At 41.3% G+C, this 18,801-nt stretch overlaps 2 protein-coding genes across 2 annotated transcripts; one reads left to right on the forward strand and one right to left on the reverse strand.

Moving 5' to 3' along the window:
• Nucleotides 1-1,137: 1,137 nt before the first annotated feature.
• Nucleotides 1,138-9,348, reverse strand: BO83DRAFT_412891 (type I polyketide synthase; the record flags this gene model as incomplete). Its single annotated transcript, XM_025534449.1, has 17 exons — nucleotides 1,138-1,983; nucleotides 2,076-2,556; nucleotides 2,623-2,960; nucleotides 3,041-3,115; nucleotides 3,179-3,256; nucleotides 3,321-3,527; nucleotides 3,600-4,898; nucleotides 4,929-5,464; nucleotides 5,519-6,967; nucleotides 7,058-7,681; nucleotides 7,747-7,870; nucleotides 7,929-8,008; nucleotides 8,071-8,385; nucleotides 8,472-8,491; nucleotides 8,560-8,676; nucleotides 8,766-8,883; nucleotides 8,964-9,348. The coding sequence occupies 17 exons, from the start codon at nucleotides 9,346-9,348 to the stop codon at nucleotides 1,138-1,140; spliced, it is 7,092 nt and encodes a 2,363-aa protein (XP_025381941.1).
• Nucleotides 9,349-10,588: 1,240 nt separating this feature from the next.
• BO83DRAFT_383706 (alpha/beta hydrolase) lies at nucleotides 10,589-12,127 on the forward strand. Its single transcript, XM_025532531.1, has 2 exons — nucleotides 10,589-10,994; nucleotides 11,121-12,127. Exons 1-2 carry the CDS (start codon nucleotides 10,890-10,892, stop codon nucleotides 11,913-11,915), a joined length of 900 nt encoding a protein of 299 aa, XP_025381942.1. The 5' UTR covers nucleotides 10,589-10,889; the 3' UTR covers nucleotides 11,916-12,127.
• The last annotated feature ends 6,674 nt before the right edge of the window (nucleotides 12,128-18,801 follow it).

Genomic DNA, 18,801 nt, shown 5'->3' on the forward strand with positions numbered 1-18,801 from the left:
TATCATGCCTAATTAGTTAACTTAATTCTATTCTATCAAGGTCATCTTGATAAATTCAAAGCTACGCCCTCACCGCTTTCCCCCACATATCTATTGCCGCTGTCACTCCGCATTGACAATCGCTTATCGATAACCAAGCTCTATCTTACAAACACTACACCACACACGTACATAAAAGGACTAAGGAACACAGGGGGAAACCTTTGACCGAGGAATTTAGAAAACGCAGCTGACTGCGAAGCCCAAAGTCCAAGGGTTACATTTGGCGATCCTGACCAACAGGAAGAAGCAATAATTGATCTAGAAGAAAATAGCACGTCTCGTAGTTGCTGAATGCACGGAATGGCCGATACCGAAGTCCGAATTCTCTTAATGTAGGCAGGAGTTTCGGCATCGCAATGCCGGTCACGAACAAGAAGCAACCGTTTGGAATGCATCGGACATCTGGTTCCCCGACCTCCGCTCAGACAATGATTAGACTTCTGCTCCCGAACGCCGAGCTGTAAGCCCCGAATCCCGTATCTATAGAGCGTTCCGATCTTTTTGCGATCATGAGATTGGTCTTCAATTGAGATGTTCACTGTACGTCCTGATGTTTTGGCAATCTGCAGGTGCATTCTAAGGTTCATCGTGGTTGTTTTGCTCCTAAAGAGTATGAAGTTATCGGTAAAACGAAGACAAGAATTCTTATACAATTTGTAACATAGCTTTTAGAAAGACTATTATTGGATTTTAACCTAGTTAGTTAACTAGATTTACTGATTTACCTAATTAGATTGAAGATTCAATAAATTAAGCAAATAGTCTAAATATTACTGTATTCAATGTTCAAAGCACTATCAAAAAAAATACTAGTTTTGAACTTATCAGACATCATTTCACTGTTGTCCCGTTGTGAAAGTTTCCCTACTAGAAAAGCCTAGAATCAGTTTTGGTGGTATAACCAATACCTTGATTTTCCTTAATAGACTTGCAAACAGGCTTACTTATAGTACTATCCTATCTCATATGCACAGTTTGGTGTCCAATTCACATAGCAGGGTGTGTAAGATAGTGGGCTAGTGACAACAAGATTTGTCCATTGTTGGAATACACAACCTAAAAAGAGACATGGCCCAAGCCAAATATAGCAAACACTTACTTCTCACTCGGGACCAGGAACTTAGACACGAACCTTTCGGACAAGGCGTAGAGGGACCCCGCACCAGCGATATCAAGGGTGGACATTTCAACCGTCAAAGTGTCACGCAGCCAGTTCCGGAATTCCAGCGCAGTCAGAGAGTCCAAACCGTATGCCCCCAAAGGCTTCGCCGGTTCCATGGGCTCGGCCAAATGCAGAAACTTGGTCAACTGGACATTGAAAAGTTGGACCGCGTGACTGACCACAGTGGCTCGGTCACTAGCCGAGTTGGCCACATCGATGAAATTAGCTAACTCTCCACTGCTTCCACTTTGGCCGGCCGCGAGATCCCCACCGTCTCCATGCGCGATGAGAGGGAGGAATCGGTTATCTCGGGCATATTGGGAGTCGGGACTGATTTGTTCGCGCACCCCGACCACAAGCTGGGTGAGTCCAGGGCGCTTCTGACTGGGATCCATCTGTTGAAGAAGGGAGTCGCGAAGGATGCACTCGAGGTGCTTCTCGCGAATCAACGTAATATCGTTCAATGGAAGATGGCGTTGCCAGTTACCTTGGTTTTCAGCGATGTATCCGATATCCTCGACGGCACTGAGATTGATACTGTGCGCCGGAAAGCCCTTGCAGTGGCGGTACATGGCAAAGGCGTCCAGGAAGAGATTGCCGGCAACATAGTTGGCCTGCCCAGCATGTCCCAGAACACTCAGAATGGAGGACAGCATGCTGAAGAAGTCCAGAGATAGCCCGCGCTCAATTGCAGCATTATGAATGTTCCACGTTCCATGGACCTTGCCTGACAAAGTGCCCTGGAACTCTTCCAGTGTCATTGTTTCCAAAGGTTTATCCTAGTGATTATGAGCCCGGCGTCAGGATCAGGGAGTGCGTAAAGTCAAAGGGGAAAAAAAAAAATGAAAAAGAAAAAGAAAAGGGAGCTTACATTCAGACTCATGACACCTTGAATCACGCCAGCGATGGGAAGCCGTGCTGTGTCGAAGACATGACCAACATCGGTTGGCGACAGGACGTTGCCGCGGATGTCTTCGATGGCACAGCCTAAGCGACGACAAGCCTCGATGATGGTCTGGGACTTGTCATCGCCTAAGCCGGAGCGCGACATGACCACCAAATTACGGGCCCCCCACTGAGCCAGGGAGATGGCGAAGCGACCACAGACTCCGCGCAGGCCTCCGACAATGAGATAGGAGGCATTGGTTCGAATGGCCGGTTGCTGAAGGGTTGTCTGTACGGGAACGGAGTAGTCCTGTCCTTCACCATTACTTAGAATCAGCTTTCCCAGATGTCGGGCAGACCGCATCTGTGCGAAGACATCTTTGATCTTGTCATACGCGTGCGCCGTCCGCTCCTCCACCGGGGGCACATGACCGGCCTCGATGAGCTGGAAGACTTCTCGTAGGACCCTACAGTTGAACCTGTCAGATTGCATTGCCTCGTATTAGAGACGGGGTATAGGGGAGGCATAATACCTGCTGATTCTCTCAGGTTCACCCAAGACCAGGGTAAGATCCAAGGCTCGGAAGGAACAGCCGCGGTCGAAAGGCTCGAGAGACAAATAACCTCTAGACCGGATGTCGGCCTTGCCAAGTTCGACGAGGACACCATTTCGGGCGCAGATACGCCAGGAATGTTCCAGCATCTCCCCCATCAGTGTGTTGACCACAACATCGACTCCCTTGCCATTTGTGACATTCATAATGCCAGAAGAAAACGAGGAGTCTCGGGAGGAAAATATATGACTCTTTGGGATACCATGGGTCTTATGCAGATAGTCTCTTTTTTCGTCGGAGCCAGCAGTCGCAAAAACCTATCAATATTACCGGGGCAAGTCAGTCCTGCACATAGACGCGTGCTTGTTGCGGAGAAAGACGTTCATGGTTCTCTTACCTCGGCACCCACATACTTCGCCAGTTGAATACACGCGTACCCAACACCACCAGTGGCGGAATGGATTAATACCGACTGGGCAATATTAGTAGGTCTCCAAAAGAAAGAGGGCCAAGCAGCCCGATGAAAGGAAGTTACCTGGGCTTTCTTGAGACTGGCTAGATGAAAGAGGGACAACACCGCCGTGCAGTAGGCGACGGGGATTGAAGCGGCTGCCTGCGAGGATTATTAGGAACATTGAGTTCGACGACAGTGAGGAAAAGGTGGAATTAGCACATACCTCCATTGACATACTATCGGGGATCCGGATGACGTTGGCCGGGCATGCCTGGATACGATTGGCGAGACAGCCCTGCGTGATCACCGCGACTCGATCTCCGCATCGGAAACCCGAGACATGGCGGCCAACCCGGCGAACAATTCCTGCACCCTCACTGCCGAGCATGTGCTCATCCTCATCGACCAGGTCCATGGAGATGGCGATATCCTGGGGGTGGGAAAGGTTCCGATTAGTGCCGCTACCTTTGGCGGGGGGACGACGGACCATTCAGATTCTTACCTTGAAGTTCAGTCCCGAGGCGTATAACTCCACTTCGACCTTATCCTCTGGTAACTCCGATTGATCGGAGGGCAGCTGTACGTAACGTAGGGACTCGACAGACCCCGCGGTCCCAGTCTGCAGGCGGACGATGGAGTTAGACTCGTGCATCTTCAGCTCGGTCAGTGGCTGGGAGGAGCCCAGTGGCTCATGGAAGCCCGCAACAGCGGATTGCTTTTCCAGCCGACTAATATGAAGCAGTCCACCGTGCTCGGCAAAATCCGAATCGGCCGCCTTGCCACGTTCCAGATGCTCCACGTGAAAGAGCATCTGCGCGATAGACGCACACCCTGTGGCCGAAGCTACGTCTCCTTCGATATCAAGGGTGATAATAGCTTGGGAGGGGTCCTCCAGACGAGCAGTACGGATCACACCATGGCTGACCGCGTTGTTCGGATTGCTGACCTGGATCATAGCGCCTCGGGTCACCCAAACCATGCGGCAGTGCTTCTCCAAGAGTATTTTGAAACCGTTCCAGATTTTAGATGTTGCCTCAGCGAACATTGGCGATTGGATTTCATCAACAACCAGGACCATCGCGTCCGACGGGATTTTGGTGAACGGATAGAAGTGTTCCTGGAAGTCGTAGTTGTACCGACCAAGGGCCTTGGCCAAGGATCCAAACGGAAGGGCGTCCGCTCGGAAGCGCGCAATGGCAACAGTGCGCTTCTCTACCGGAATTGGAGTCAAATTGGGCCCTCGCCACAGGGCGGCATAACCGGTTGGATCCTCAGCAGTCAAGACCTTGATGTAGCTGTCTGCCTGGAGCAGCTGGTCAATGACCTCTGAAGGCTTCGTGGGAGTAGTCCCATTGGTCAGCGCATGGGGGGTCAGTTTTCGTACTGGGAGAACGGTTCCAGTGGCTGGGGCGAGCAGTTTCAGGGCCTCGGGGATCAGGCTCTGCAATGCCTGGAGCTGGGTATCTGTTTGGTAGTGGACGATTAGCAGGTCAATTTCGCCTGAGACCGTTCCCAGCTTGGGGCTGGCCGGGTCAAGGTATCCGATGCGCACTCCTCGGTCCGCCAGCTGCTCGCGGGCCTCGTTGGCCGCATCAGGATCGGCCAGCAGGAAGCGATAATCTCGGAAATTGCGGTTCTGCTTAAGTTGTGCACCGCCAAGCCAGAGGCTAGTCGACGCCCGGGTAAGGTTGATCTCGACTACATTCAAAAAGGGAGTCTTGTGCAGGATGAGGTCGATCACATCCTGCACCTCCTCGATCCGGATGTCCGTGGTGGGCCCCCCAAGGCTCCAAGCCGGCGCCTGCAAGAGTGACACATCGGGGCGCCACACCGGTGCTACAGCAGACGTATCCACCCGGTCAGGCCCAGTGCTACTCAGCTGCTGAACGACCATGCCTTCGACTGACGCCAGTAACGCGCCGTTTTGGGAATCGTACAGGCTGGCATGGGACTTGAGGCTATGGGGATCCGTAGGTCGCCCGTGACCCTTGTAACCTGCGGTAGCCAAACAAGTAGCAGTTGGCGAGGACCCGGCCATGGGAAAGATCGTGATGTTGTCGAATGCCACGGGGACCACGGGTCCCGGAATCGCGGAGCGGTCCCCTTGCCAGACGACGGTCAGGATGCATTGCAAGATTGCGTCCATGGGGGCAGGATGCAAGGGATAAGGCGACTGGCCCTTCTCCTGCGACGGGTCCCGGATGAGCACTTCTGACACTGTCCGCCGAACCCCAGGCAGGGACTTCACCCCCTGAATGCGTTGGAACGCCGGCCCGTAGTCCTGGCCCACATCCGCCAAACTAGAATACCACAAGGTCCCTTGGGTCTGGGCGCCTCCCATCGTTAGATCCGGAGGTGATACACCCGCTAATCAGCATGTCTCATATTAGCAACTTCATCTTCATGTTCCCCAACAGGGACGAAGTCGGGGGTTTGTGGGGCGGCGGGGAACAGCCCTACCTGGAGCAGTCTGATCCAAGCGAATCAGACCGGAGCAATTAACGTCCGCAATGCTATCCTTCAATGCGGAAATCTTGAAACGGGACCAAGGGCTACTGGGAGAAACATGCGAGTCCAATGTGAGCTGGATCTCTGCGGGTATGTTTTCATCTAAAACCATGGCCTTGGTCAAACGTAGGTCCCGGATCTGGTACTGCAACTGTTGCCGGTCTTGCGTCTGAATTGCCTCGGTGGCCACTTTGGCCTGAAACAAAGCCTCCATGGCCATAGAGACATACCCGGCCGCCGGGAACACGATATCCTTGCCAATCTTGTGATCATTCAACCAGGGATGTTCACGGAGATGCAGGATCTTGGACCATGATGGCGACTGCCACGATGTCCCAAGGATCTTGCTCCCCAACAAGTCGTGATGTCTGAAGCGGCGGAATCGCCAGTCGCGACTGGGCCGGGTTTCATACCAATACTTGGTGGTGTGATTCCAGGAGTAGTTGGGCAAATCCACAAGCACCGCCGGTCTGATGGCCTCGTCGTCACGCGTCCGGTTGAACGAATCCAGTTGAATGGACACGCCTGAGTTGTACAGATCGCCTACTGTCCGGAAGAGTGGCAGCGTGCCCTCTTTCCGACTGAGCAGACCAGCGTATTTTATGCTGATTCCAGTCTGGGTCACGCTCTCGGTGATCTGCTTGATCGGCCCCGCTAGCGTGGCGCTGGGACCAACCTCAATGACGAGATTGGGACCCTGATGGGCATTCACCATCTGTTGCACGGCGCTGGAGAAGAGGACTGGGGACACCATGTTCTGCTGCCAGTAGCGTGCGTTGGGGATGGCCTGCATGCGTGCTCCCGTCACTGAGGAGAACATCGTGGTAGTATTGGTCCCAGCTTCCCCGGACGCGATATTGGACTGCAGGAGGGAGTAGTAGGAATCGCCAATCTCTGCCATAAAGCGCGAATGATAGGCAAGATCAACCTGTAGCAGGCGCGCAAAGTGACCATCTGCCGTCAGAGGCTCCATCACAGCCTCCAACCCGTCGGTGGACCCGGATAGTGTGACGCTTTGAGGGCTGTTGATGCACGCAATCTGGACCAGCTCCTGATGCTTCTCAATGTATGGCCGCACTGCGTCGGGACCCAGTCCCACTGCCATCATCCCGACTGACTTCATCGGGTGTACCTTGGCAGCATATCCGCGGTAGAAGGCAATCTTAATGGCGTCGGCTTTAGATACGTAGCCGGCCGCGTAGGCTGCCGCAATTTCTCCCGAGGAATGGCCCACAACCCCCTGAGGGCTTATCCCACTGCTGTGGAACAGGTCGACCAGCGCCAGCTGAAGAGCGGTCACTAATGGCTGCGATAGCTCCGGTTGACGGATATGGCTGCTATCTCGTGACTCGGTGAGTTCGTCTATTTTCCTTACGGTCAGTAACGACTCAATGTATTCCTACGTGATGGTGTCATAGGAAGGGGGATGAAGAGAGAGCGCGCGAGACGTACCCCAGAGCTTCCAAGAGGGGGCCTCCGGAATTGTTTGCAGGACCGCATCCAGTTCCTTAATCGTGTCAGCGGCAACAGGGAATGCCTGAATGACTTCCTTGCCCATCTGTGGCCACTGGCTTCCTTGTCCAGTGAATATAAAGCAAATTCGGGGCACCTGCACATCGACCTTGCCATGCATAAAGTCGCTCTCGTTGATCGGCAACCGATCAGCAATGGCAAACGCTCTGTGCAAGTGGTGGCTCCGTCGCTCCGACAGCGTATAAGCCACGTCCCGGAGCTCGGCCTTGACATTGATTTTGGAAAAGTGTCGGGTCAGCTCCTTGCAGTTATTCTTCAAGGAGTATTCGTCGCTAGCCGATTGCACGAGCAGAAAGGGTCGCTTGAACTCTATTTCTTGCTCGTCATCATCGTCGTCCTCCAGCATGATCCCCCCCATTTTTGAGTTGTAAGATGATTTATGAAATGGGCCCGAAGGATCCATCCACATATTGGCCCCGTCCAGTACAATATGGCAGTTGGTGCCTCCATAGCCAAACGAATTAACGCTGGCACGCCGCAGAGCATTCTGCGGCCAAGGGGTGGCTCTGTTGCTGACATGTAGATTCAGTTTGTCGAAGTCGACTGTGCCCGAATTATCAGCCTCGTGGGTTCTGTGAGAACATTTCCGTGGTGGATTTTGGTCTTACTCAGTGGGCTCGGTTCCATAAATGTCGGATTGCCCGGAATGAGGCCATTCTCGACCGTCAAAATGGCCTTGAGGAGACCGTTGAGACCGGCGACTGCTTCACCGTGTCCAATATTACTTTTGACCTGGTTACCCAAACTTAGCATCATCCAGATATTCTGGCTTTCTTCTCAAGGGCCTTACGGAGCTGATCATAAGGGGTTTATCACGGTTCTGCGCGGGTTCAAAGGCCAGGTTGATGCCTTCCACTTCTGTCAAGTCGCCTCTCTATATGGTTGACGGTCACTGGTCAGCGTGCAACGGGTCAGAAGCATGGCATATTCACTTGCCTTGGTACCGGTGCCGTGAAATTCGACATAAGGTGTTAGACTGCGATCTTCGATACCAGCCTTTTCATACGCTGCACGGATACAAGCGGCTTGCGCCACAGCATCCGGAGTGGAGATGCCTGCAGTTTGGCCATCACTGTTGACCGCCCATCCCCGAATGACGCCGCGGATGGGATCGCGGTCACGGATGGCATCGCTGAGACGCTTCAGGACTACCGACCCCACTCCCTCTGCCTTGGCATATCCATCGGCTTTCGCATCGAACGTGTGGCACTGTCCGGTCCCGGTGTAGATCGCACCCGTTGAACTGGCTATGAGAGCCCAGCTTGATTAGTAGCCCGGTCAATTGAATGTGAGGAGCGGGTGATGGGGAACATAAAGTTATAGCTTCACTTACGGTCTGTGGTGTGTTCTGGGCTATCTTGAACGTTTAGCTGGAATCCGGAATGGTTGAAAACGATGATTGTAAAGGGCACTTTACTTGCCTGAAGAACAGATTACATGCTGCAACAATGGCAGAATCCACGTCCCCAGCACTCAGATATCGGCATGCCACGTCGACGCCGACCAAACTTCCCGAACAGCCAGTGTCGATTGTCATACTGAGGCAATGGAATAAACCGGTCAGTCTTATACTTCGGCAGGATCTCCCTGGAACGCAGTGAATTGGATTCTGTCTTGCCCTCCTTACCTGGGTCCCTTGAGGTTCAGGACATGGCTGATACGGTTACTCAATATTGCACGGCCAATTCCCGTCAAGATGAAATTAGGCCGGTTATCGGGGTCCCGGGCGTGTATGTAGTCGTAGTCTGAATACCCGCGCACGTAGCTGTCAGCGACATACCACCAAACCGATTGTTGGACTCTCTGGGGGGGGGTGTTTGCATACCGGAGAGGAATGAACCAACGAAGCAACCCACCTGGGCCCCGTTCACTGCACTAAGAGGAATACCGGAATTCTCCAGTGACTCGTAAACCACTTCCAGCAGCAAGCGCTGCTGGGGGTCCATGGCCGTCGCCTCACCGGGGGAGATATTGAAGAAGCCGGCATCGAAGTCGCGCAGGTCAACCTTCTCAAGGAACTTGCCACCGGGAGTCCTCATTGAGTGAGATTTTCGAGTCTCATCGTAATGAGCATCAATGCTGAACCGAGACTCGGGGACTTCACTAGAGGCAAGGCCACCGCGCTTGAGGAACTCCCAGAACTGTGAGGGCGAGAAGTTTTCTCCAGGCAGGCGACAAGCCATGCCTACGATAGCGATTGGTTCAGCCATTGCTTTGCTCGTCCAACCTTAGTCTTGTGTCTGGTGCTGGTTCTCGAATGTCGGGGCTTATGTGTGACTTTGTAGAGGGACTCAGAAATCAGTCTGCGTTCTCCGAGGTGGATGAATAGGTCTGGCAGGTAGACCTTACTAGTCCTATATATACTCTGACTCTATGTGAGCGCAGCTCCTAGTTATTCAGTCGCCTCGCCTCACAGGGTGTCCATAGTAACTGAGATTCGCTGTTTAATCACCATTGTTTCTCTCAACTCCGTTACGATCTTCCGTTACAATTCAACCGAACCGATCCGGCTGTTTGAATGCTACGATCTCAGCTGTTGAGTGCCGAAGCCGCTCCCTCACCAAGTGGTGTGGATGCAGTTTGATCTGCTCTAGCCAGTGGATCTTGCCCAGGTCAGACATGATCAGCACAGGGAGCGTGATTGTCAATGCATGGGGAGTACGTCATAGGGCACGGTCCCCTTGACGCCTACTGATTTGCAGTGGATGGTGCTAAGTGGCATCGTGTTTTACTTCCCCCCCAGTAACCTGGCCGCCATCTTTCATATTGCTGTGTCGAACGGGAATTTGTTTTCTATAGCGTTCAGGCAGACTGGAATTCTGGATTTGCTGGTATCTCTGCACCCGAATTGGCGGACAATCCGTCTGGGCCGTTTATCCTTAGCCCTCAAGCCTTCATCACCCCTGACGGTGGAAATTAACCGGTAAACATGCTTTCTAGCTTCAACCAAAGCCACGGACTTTACGACCCGATTATCACCGATTGCTCCCCCTACAGCCATTGATCTGGTCCAAAGTTGGAGAATTGACCAATCTGGCATTAGGTAGGGTTTTTCGACCGACAGAATTTCCAGTGATCTCGAAAGGAAGTAAGCAGGAGAGATAGATTAGTTTACGGTGATATGCAGACTGCAGGAATATTGCAGAAACAAGAGAAACACAAGAAGCAAAAAAGAAAAAAGAAAGGAAAGCAAAACAAAACAAAAGGACAGAGAGAGAATGAGGCAATAAAAGGTGAAACAAAAAGTCCGCAGCCCGTCTTACGAGAAGGAGAGCGTAATAGAAAAAGAAAACAAACTGACTCGGCTCCAGCTTCCAAGTCCAACGGACACAGTCACCGGTGGTGCCAGCCGCAGCTGTAGGTGAGTTTCCGCTACCCCGAATTCCGCTTACCCGACGGAGTGCATTGTATCGTGTTTTTCTTCCCTGTCCATGCTAACATGAGGGTTTACCCTCCCCTTGTTAGTTAGCAAGCGCAGAAAAATCTGTATCAAGCTGATCGGTCAAACTCATGGCTGCATTTCGCGCGGAAAATATTGTCGCCGTTCCCCTGGCGTGTCCTAATCCTACTACAACTACAATATGCCCCGGGTTATAAAAGGACAGGCCTTGCCGTGCCAAACAATGAGTTGTTCGCTACAAGCTCTCCCCTGGTACCTGGAACGAGCTTTTGACATTTCATTGAGCATTATTACCGATCAAAATTCCTTGGAACACTTTGCCTCCACCAATACCGCACCATCCCAGTCCCCATGTCCAAGCAGAAAGTCGAGTTCAAGACCCTTGATGGGCTTACTCTGAGGGGAGATCTCTTCCCCGCTGACACCCGTGGGCCAGCCATCATTCTCACCCCAGGCGTACGTATATCTTCAACTCCCTGTGTCTTTATACTTTTCAAATTCGACCACGCCCACGGTGCCGCGCACCAAGGTGAAAGAGCTAAGACCTACATTGGAAGCACTACCTGCTTACCAACCTTCTAGTTTCACCTCGTCAAGGAAATCCTGATCAGCGATGTCGCCCAAGAGTTCCAGCGCAACGGCGTTACCGCACTGGCTTACGACCCTCGCAACTACGGTGATAGCGACGGCGAACCACGCAATCATGTCGACTCGATCCGAAACGTCACCGACTATAGCGATGCATTAACATTCCTTAAAGGTCTCCCCATGGTGGATCCCAGTAGAATCGCCTTCTGGGGAGCGTCCTGGAGCGGTGCTGTCAGTCTAGGTGCCGCATCCCTCGACCAGCGTGCCAAGCTCGTCATCTCCGTGTGCCCGATGGTCCAGGATATCAACCCCTCTCCAGCCGCCATGAAGATGCTGAAAAATGCTATGAAGGACCGGGAGTCGACCGTGAGAGGCAACCCTCCCTACTATGTGCCCGTAATTAACGAGGAGGGTAAAAACCCTGTTGGGTTCGGCCCTGCCTACTCGAGGGAGGACTTCGAACTGTCACAGCGCGCCCGCAATTCCGTGGCACCAAACCTGAGCCCCGACATGACCCTACAGTCATACTTCCAGCTGGTGCAGTATGACCCGGTGTCCACCTTGCGGTTCCTCAGTCCGAACACTGCGGCAATGCTATTGATTCCCGAGCTGGACGAGATTTCGCCCGCCCACCTGCAGATGCAGATTTACGATAACGTACCGGGGCCAAAGAGATTGTTCTGGGCCCCGGGCCAGCCCCATCGTGGTGTGGTGACAGGTGACTACGCGGAGGAGGGTCTGAAGAAGCAGATTGAGTATTTATGGGAGGTCTTTGGGCCGAAACCCTAATTGGTCAGGTGGCAGGGTGGGTGGTGTAGTGGTAACCACTTTGTATGACATTCCTATGGGCATCTGATAAGTGGTTCGTCTAATCCATGTCTATACAGACTATGGTTAGCTCGACTCCCGCAGCTACTAAGAGAATATCTAAAAGAAAGAGCCTAATAACTAGGCAATCGCCTAGAGGCGGGGATGAAAATGTATTCAACATATATTCAACGAACCAAAGATCTCATTTCTATAGTACTCCCCTTTGCTGTCTTTGTGTTAGGTAGAATAAGTCATTTTCTACAGGCTTCCTCATATGAAAGTCTGTTATAGACTTAAATAGCAATGTGTGAAGATCAGAAAGTTAGGCTATAGGATTGAAAACAAAATGACGGTCCTATATTGAAAGTGTCTGTTAAAGATATACTAACTATCTGTATCAAGCGCATCTGAATTAGGTACTAAAATGGGCTCTGACATTTGTGATCAGGAAGCATTCACAAATGGTTTATAAATTATCAGAATTGCCTACAGTTGTGGGACAGTTGTCAAAACTAGAAATAATATGTCGAGGCGTCTGCCGGAGTAGGCGAAGTCACGTGGCTCGCGGCCTGACCACCACGAGCAACCCCTATCTTGCTCCGCTAGGACACCTAGATAGCTAGGAATCAACACACTCTTTTGCCTTAATTAGTGTGTTCATTTACTTGCTTTTTTTACTGTTTTCATTGCTTGCTTAGTAAATATATATCTTAATAGGTTATAAGCCCAGTCTTTTCTTTATAAGGCTATTCAGACTTTTATATCATAGATCAAGACTTCAGATAAAGCAGAGGACTTACAGCTTCTACAAGTACTAGAGATAAATAAACAGCTTCTACAAGTACTAGAGATAAATAAAAACATACTAATCTTAGAAAATTATTTTTAATATAACCTAAACTTTAAATAAAGCAGAGGGCTTATAGCTTTCATAAATATTAAAATAAACAGAGACATACTAGTCTTAGAAAATTATTATTTAAATATTTAATTTAAATATCTAATAGTTATTCTAATTATTTTTATTGATAATAATGTTATTATTTTCGACCGGAAAAATCAGAAAATAATTAAGAATTTCCAGAAATTAACTGATAAATATATATAAAATGAAAGAAATAGGTGAAGCAATAAAATTCTTAAATATTAATATTATGTTAGGGGCGATGTAGGAGACGTGATAAGTTCAATTATATACATGAATACTAGCTACTATACTGCTTTGAACTGATCACTGGCCTCCCGCAGTGTTGGGGGGACCAGCGAGATATAATATAAGAGTAAATTATATAATATTTTTAATTTATATAATCTATGACTATATATTACTTACATGACCTGCTAGATTATAGTAAATTAATAGCTTTATTTTAATATTATTCTCTTTTCCTGAAGACTGCATTTCTGTAGTTATAAAGAGATCTATATAACTTTATATACTTTTTAATTAGAAAGTTAAAAAGTTATAAGAATCTGATTAATTTAAAAAATCCTGGTTATAATTTTTTCTATTATTTGTGATAGGATCTACTTGTCAGGGTAGAAGGCCTGTCGACTAGGTAAGGAATCAACCACTAAACACTGTAGATTCGTCTAATAATGACAAAGGTAGCCTATATCCACGAAATAGACTGATTCTTGAGGGATTAGTATTTCTTTATAATAGATTTAACACCTTATAGATATCGGGATAGTATAGAACTGTAATCAAAGGTCTCATGATTTCTATAACTGTTATAATACATCATCCCGATAGCCATACCCTGATAACTAGGTTATTCTATCACATTATTAATATATAATATACCTCCCTACTGTAGAGCCCTTATATATAAGAGTAATCCTATACATATATCTTATAATAGACTGGTTTAAAGCAGTAAATATAATCTTATAATTCTATATTTTAATATATAAAAATTTGTTTATTTTTTTTATATTTAATTTATAATAATAAATTATATAAGATTGAGAATTTTCTTCTTAATTTTTTTATTATAAATCTTTTTTTATAATATATTACTATACTAGCTTGTTTACTTGGTAATAGTAATTTCTAATATTCCTTTAAATTACATTTTTCTTGCTGTTCTGCATGGGCAGTAGTTTGTATAGTAATTTTATAGTTATTTATATGGTAAGAATGCGTGTTCTGTATTTTATATAAGAAAATAACTATATTATACAGATTCTAAGCTTATATATAGTTTAGTTATATATTGTCGGCTGGAAATCACTTTTACCTTACTAATTAAATTCTTGCCTATTTATATGAAAACCCTTGTTCCCATGAATACCCAGAGTTATCACATGCCCCATACAAAATTATATGGAATACCCGATGCTCACGGAGCAGGTTGGGCCTATTTCTTGAAATCCTGATATTGTGATAGGATCTACTTGTCAGGGTAGAAGGCCTGTCGACTAGATAAGGAATCAACCACTAAGCATTATAGATTCATTTAATAATAATAAAAATAGTCTATATCCATAAGATAGACTAATCCTTGAGAAATTAGTAATTCTCTGTAAAGGAATCAGTATCTTATAAATACTAGAATAATATAGAATTATTACTAATAATCTTATAATTTCTATAATTACTATAACACATTATTCTGATAATCTTTACTATGATAGTTAAATTTTTATTATAAATTATATTCTTCTTTACTGGGGCAAGCTATCTGGCTTAAATATTAAAAATAATTTTATATATTTTTAATTCAGAATAGCAGGGATCTGATAATATAAAATAAAAAATCTATAAAATACTTAATATAAATAAGACTATATATTATTTTTATATAACTTTACTAGTGTTTAATTGTGTTTGTATAAATAGATTTATAATAAAAAAATATAAATAGATATATTTTTTTTTATCTTAGGATTATTATTTTTTTAATATTTTATAATTATTTTATTTATTCTTTATAATTATTTTATATGATTTTTATTATTCTTTTTATTATTTATTTATTAATTAATAATTAAGTCTTTTTTTATTTTTTTTATATTTTATTTAATATTATATTATATTCTTAATATTAGATTCTGAAGATGCCTTCTAAAAAGATTTATATATTATAAAATTAATTTATTAAAATCTACTATTTATTTTATATATATTATTTATATACTATGAACAGTAATTTTAATATAATAAAAGATATTTTTTATAATATTAATCATTATTTAAATATTTATATTTTAATTCTGTATTATCTACATACTAATAATAAGAATATATATTTTCTAGTATATCTTATTTAATATTTATTATTATATTAAATATAATATTAATATTAGCTAGACTTCGGCGGGTATATTTAATAATATATATAATTTAATTAAGATTTTTAATTAGCAGGAAGCTGTCTTTGAATTAAATTATTAAAATAATAATATTAAATATACTATATTCAAGTAAATTCAGAACTTGATTATAATATTTAATTATATAAAATTTACTTATATTTATTAGTTTAGCTTAAAAGGAACTCACAAGATAATTTATATATAAATATTTTTATAAATTATTTAAATAAATAGTAAATAAATAGTATTTTAATAAAAAAATATAATAATATATAATTTATTTTTTATTAATTATTATTATATTATAATTTTATTAATTTCTTTTTCTTCTGCTAGTATTATCTCTATATATATATTTAATCTTTTTTACTCTTAATCTACTAGTTAAATGCTGCCAGAACCCAGGATTTCTTTATATAATAAAAATAGAAACAGAAAATATAAAAATAAATTTAATAATTTTAAAAATTATAATATATTTTTTAAAATTATTTTTATTATCAGATATAATCTTTTTAATAATATTAGAATACTAGATATAGATTATTTTAATAATAATATTTAAATAAGATTTTAAAACCGAAGTTTAAACTATATAATTCTTATTTTTAAATAATAAATAAAGCAGTGAATTACAGTTATATATATAATTTATTAAATATTTATTATATTTTTATTTAAAATTTATTAATTATATTTACTGGGCTATTCTTTTTATTTAATTAAGTAGTAGTTTTTATTTTTATAATATTAGTAATTCTTAATTTTCTTAATTTTTTATTTATTTTTATTATTTAATTTTAATATTTAAAATAGTTTTTTATTATTTCTCCTGCTATACCACGGCTTTAATAATAAGATATAAAACATGTTATAAATCTATTTATATTTATTAAATAAATATAAGTAATATAAAAATAATTTTTAATAAATTATTAATAAAAATTATAAAATTTTAAAAAAATTTAAATATTATAGTAGCTTTTAATAATTAATTAAAAAATAATATTATTTATCTGTTAGAAATTTATAGATATACTATTACTATTAATAATATATTCTAGAAATTTAATATAAAATTAATAAAAGAAGTATTTTAATAGTTTTATATAAAATTAAATTTTTAAAAATTTTCTTAGTATTTAATAAATATATTTTATATAGGATTTCCTGTCTAGTAAGAAGATGAGAATATTATTTAAATATATTATATAAAAATTATTAAGAAGTTTATAAAGTATAATATGTCGGCTGGAAATCACTTTTACCTTACTAATTAAACTCTTGCCTATTTATATGAAAACCCTTGTTCCCATGAATACCCAGAGTTATCATATGCTCCATACAAAATTATATGGAATACCTAATATTCACGGAGCAGATTAGATTTATTTTTTAAAATCCTGATAATCTCTCTTTTACATATGATTCTTATATTATTCTAATTAGTTGACTATGATTTCTTTATTTATTGATGATTTATGATCCTGGCCTAGATTCATTCACTACAGGCAGTGAATTAAAAATAAATAGAGATTATATCTTTCTATTTAAAATATTTAGACTAAGTCTTTTAAGTTATTTAAGTTATTTTATTTATTATAAAAATTAAACTTTTATTTCTTATCTAAGCCAGTAAGTAATTCTTATAATAAATTTAAATTTTTAAAGTTATTTAATTTGACCCAGACCAATCTATTTGCATTTATTATAATAATATATAAACTATATAAATCTTGATGAACCTATATTCACCATATTATATAAAACTTAAACACGTGGATATTCATAAAAATTAGTTAAAATAATAAATTAATGCAAATAAAATTAAAATAAAATAAATTCTAATTAATAAAATATCTGTAGACAGATTAACCAAGTAGTTTAATAATTAAAAATTTTAAAAGTTCATTTATTATCTAAATATAAAAAATATCAAAGGCTTAATTTAAATAAATTAATAAAATTAATTAAATTAATAATTTTATATACATGCAAATCTGGAAAAATATATCAGCTGGAAATTACTTTTATCTTACTAATTAAATTCTTATTTAACTATATAAAAATCCTTGTTTCTATAAATACCCAGAGTTATCACATACTCTATATAAAATTATATAGAATATCTAATATTCATAGAACAGATTAAACTTATTTTTTAAAATTTTAATAATCTCTCTTTTATATATAATTCTTGTATTATTCTGATTAGTTGACTATAATTTCTTTATTTATTAATAATTCATGATCCTGGCCTAGATTCATTCACTACAGATAATAAATTAAAGATAAATAGAGATTATATTTTTTTATTTAAAGTATTTAGACCAAGTCTTTTAAATTATCTAAGTTATTTAATTTATTTATTATTTATCTAGAGATTTATTTCTTTTTTATTTAAGCAGTAGGATTACTTTCTTTTAATAAATTTATTAATTATACTTATCTTTATATATTTTATAAATTGATATCTAGTTTCCTATTTAGGACTAGTATCACGTGACCTGATTATATTATTATTTTATAATTATTACCTGACTGTATCTTCTTTGATCAAGTAATCAAAGAGATATTATTATCTTTATATTAGATCTTTCTATACCAGACTGCCTACCCTTTTCAGCCTAGTGACCCTGAGTCACCTGACCCTTATTACCTTCCCTTATTCCAGGGGATATCCCGAAATAATATATATATAATTTTAAAAGATTACTAAAGTATTAGTTAATCTAAATAATATAATTATATATTTAAAATAATTATATTAAATATAAAATATTATTTTCTATTTATTTCTATTCTTAATATAAATCTGATAGTAAATATTTTTAATATTAATTTTTAAAAAGTATTTACTACCTGAGACTTTATTAAAAATCTCTAAAATTAAAGATAAAAAAGAATAAATTTCAATAAAAATTTTATTAAAATCTTTATAATTTATATAAAAATATAAACTATTTTTTTTTTAAATATGAAAAAAATAGAGATTCTAAAGAAATTTTTAAAAGATTAAATTTATTAGTATATTCTTATAAGATCTTAAGTTCAGCCTTAAAAAAATATATTAAATTATATAAATAATTTATTAATTTTAAAATTAATAGTGTCGGTATTCCTGCCGGGGGAGGTCTGGAAGGGTCAGATGACTCAGGGTCACTAGGCCGAAAGGAGTAGGCGGTCTGGTATAGAAAGGTCTAATATAAAGGTAATAATGCCTCTTCAATCACGTGACCACAGGAGGTATAGTCAGGTAATAATCATGTAATCTAAGGAAATATGGTTAAATAATAATCATAAAATAATAATATATTCAGATCACGTGATACTAGTCCTAAATAAGAAACTAGGTATTAATTCATAAAATATATAAAAATAAATATAATCAATAAATTTATTAAAGGAAAGCAATCCTACTATTTAAATAAGAAAAAAATAAATTCTGAGATAAATAATAAATAAATTAAATAATTTAAATAATTTAAAAAACTTTTTTTAAATATTTTAAATAGAAAAATATAGTTTTTATTTATTTTTAATT

This window comes from Aspergillus eucalypticola, assembly GCF_003184535.1.
Source record: "Aspergillus eucalypticola CBS 122712 chromosome Unknown BO83scaffold_52, whole genome shotgun sequence".
NCBI lineage: Eukaryota > Fungi > Ascomycota > Eurotiomycetes > Eurotiales > Aspergillaceae > Aspergillus > Aspergillus eucalypticola.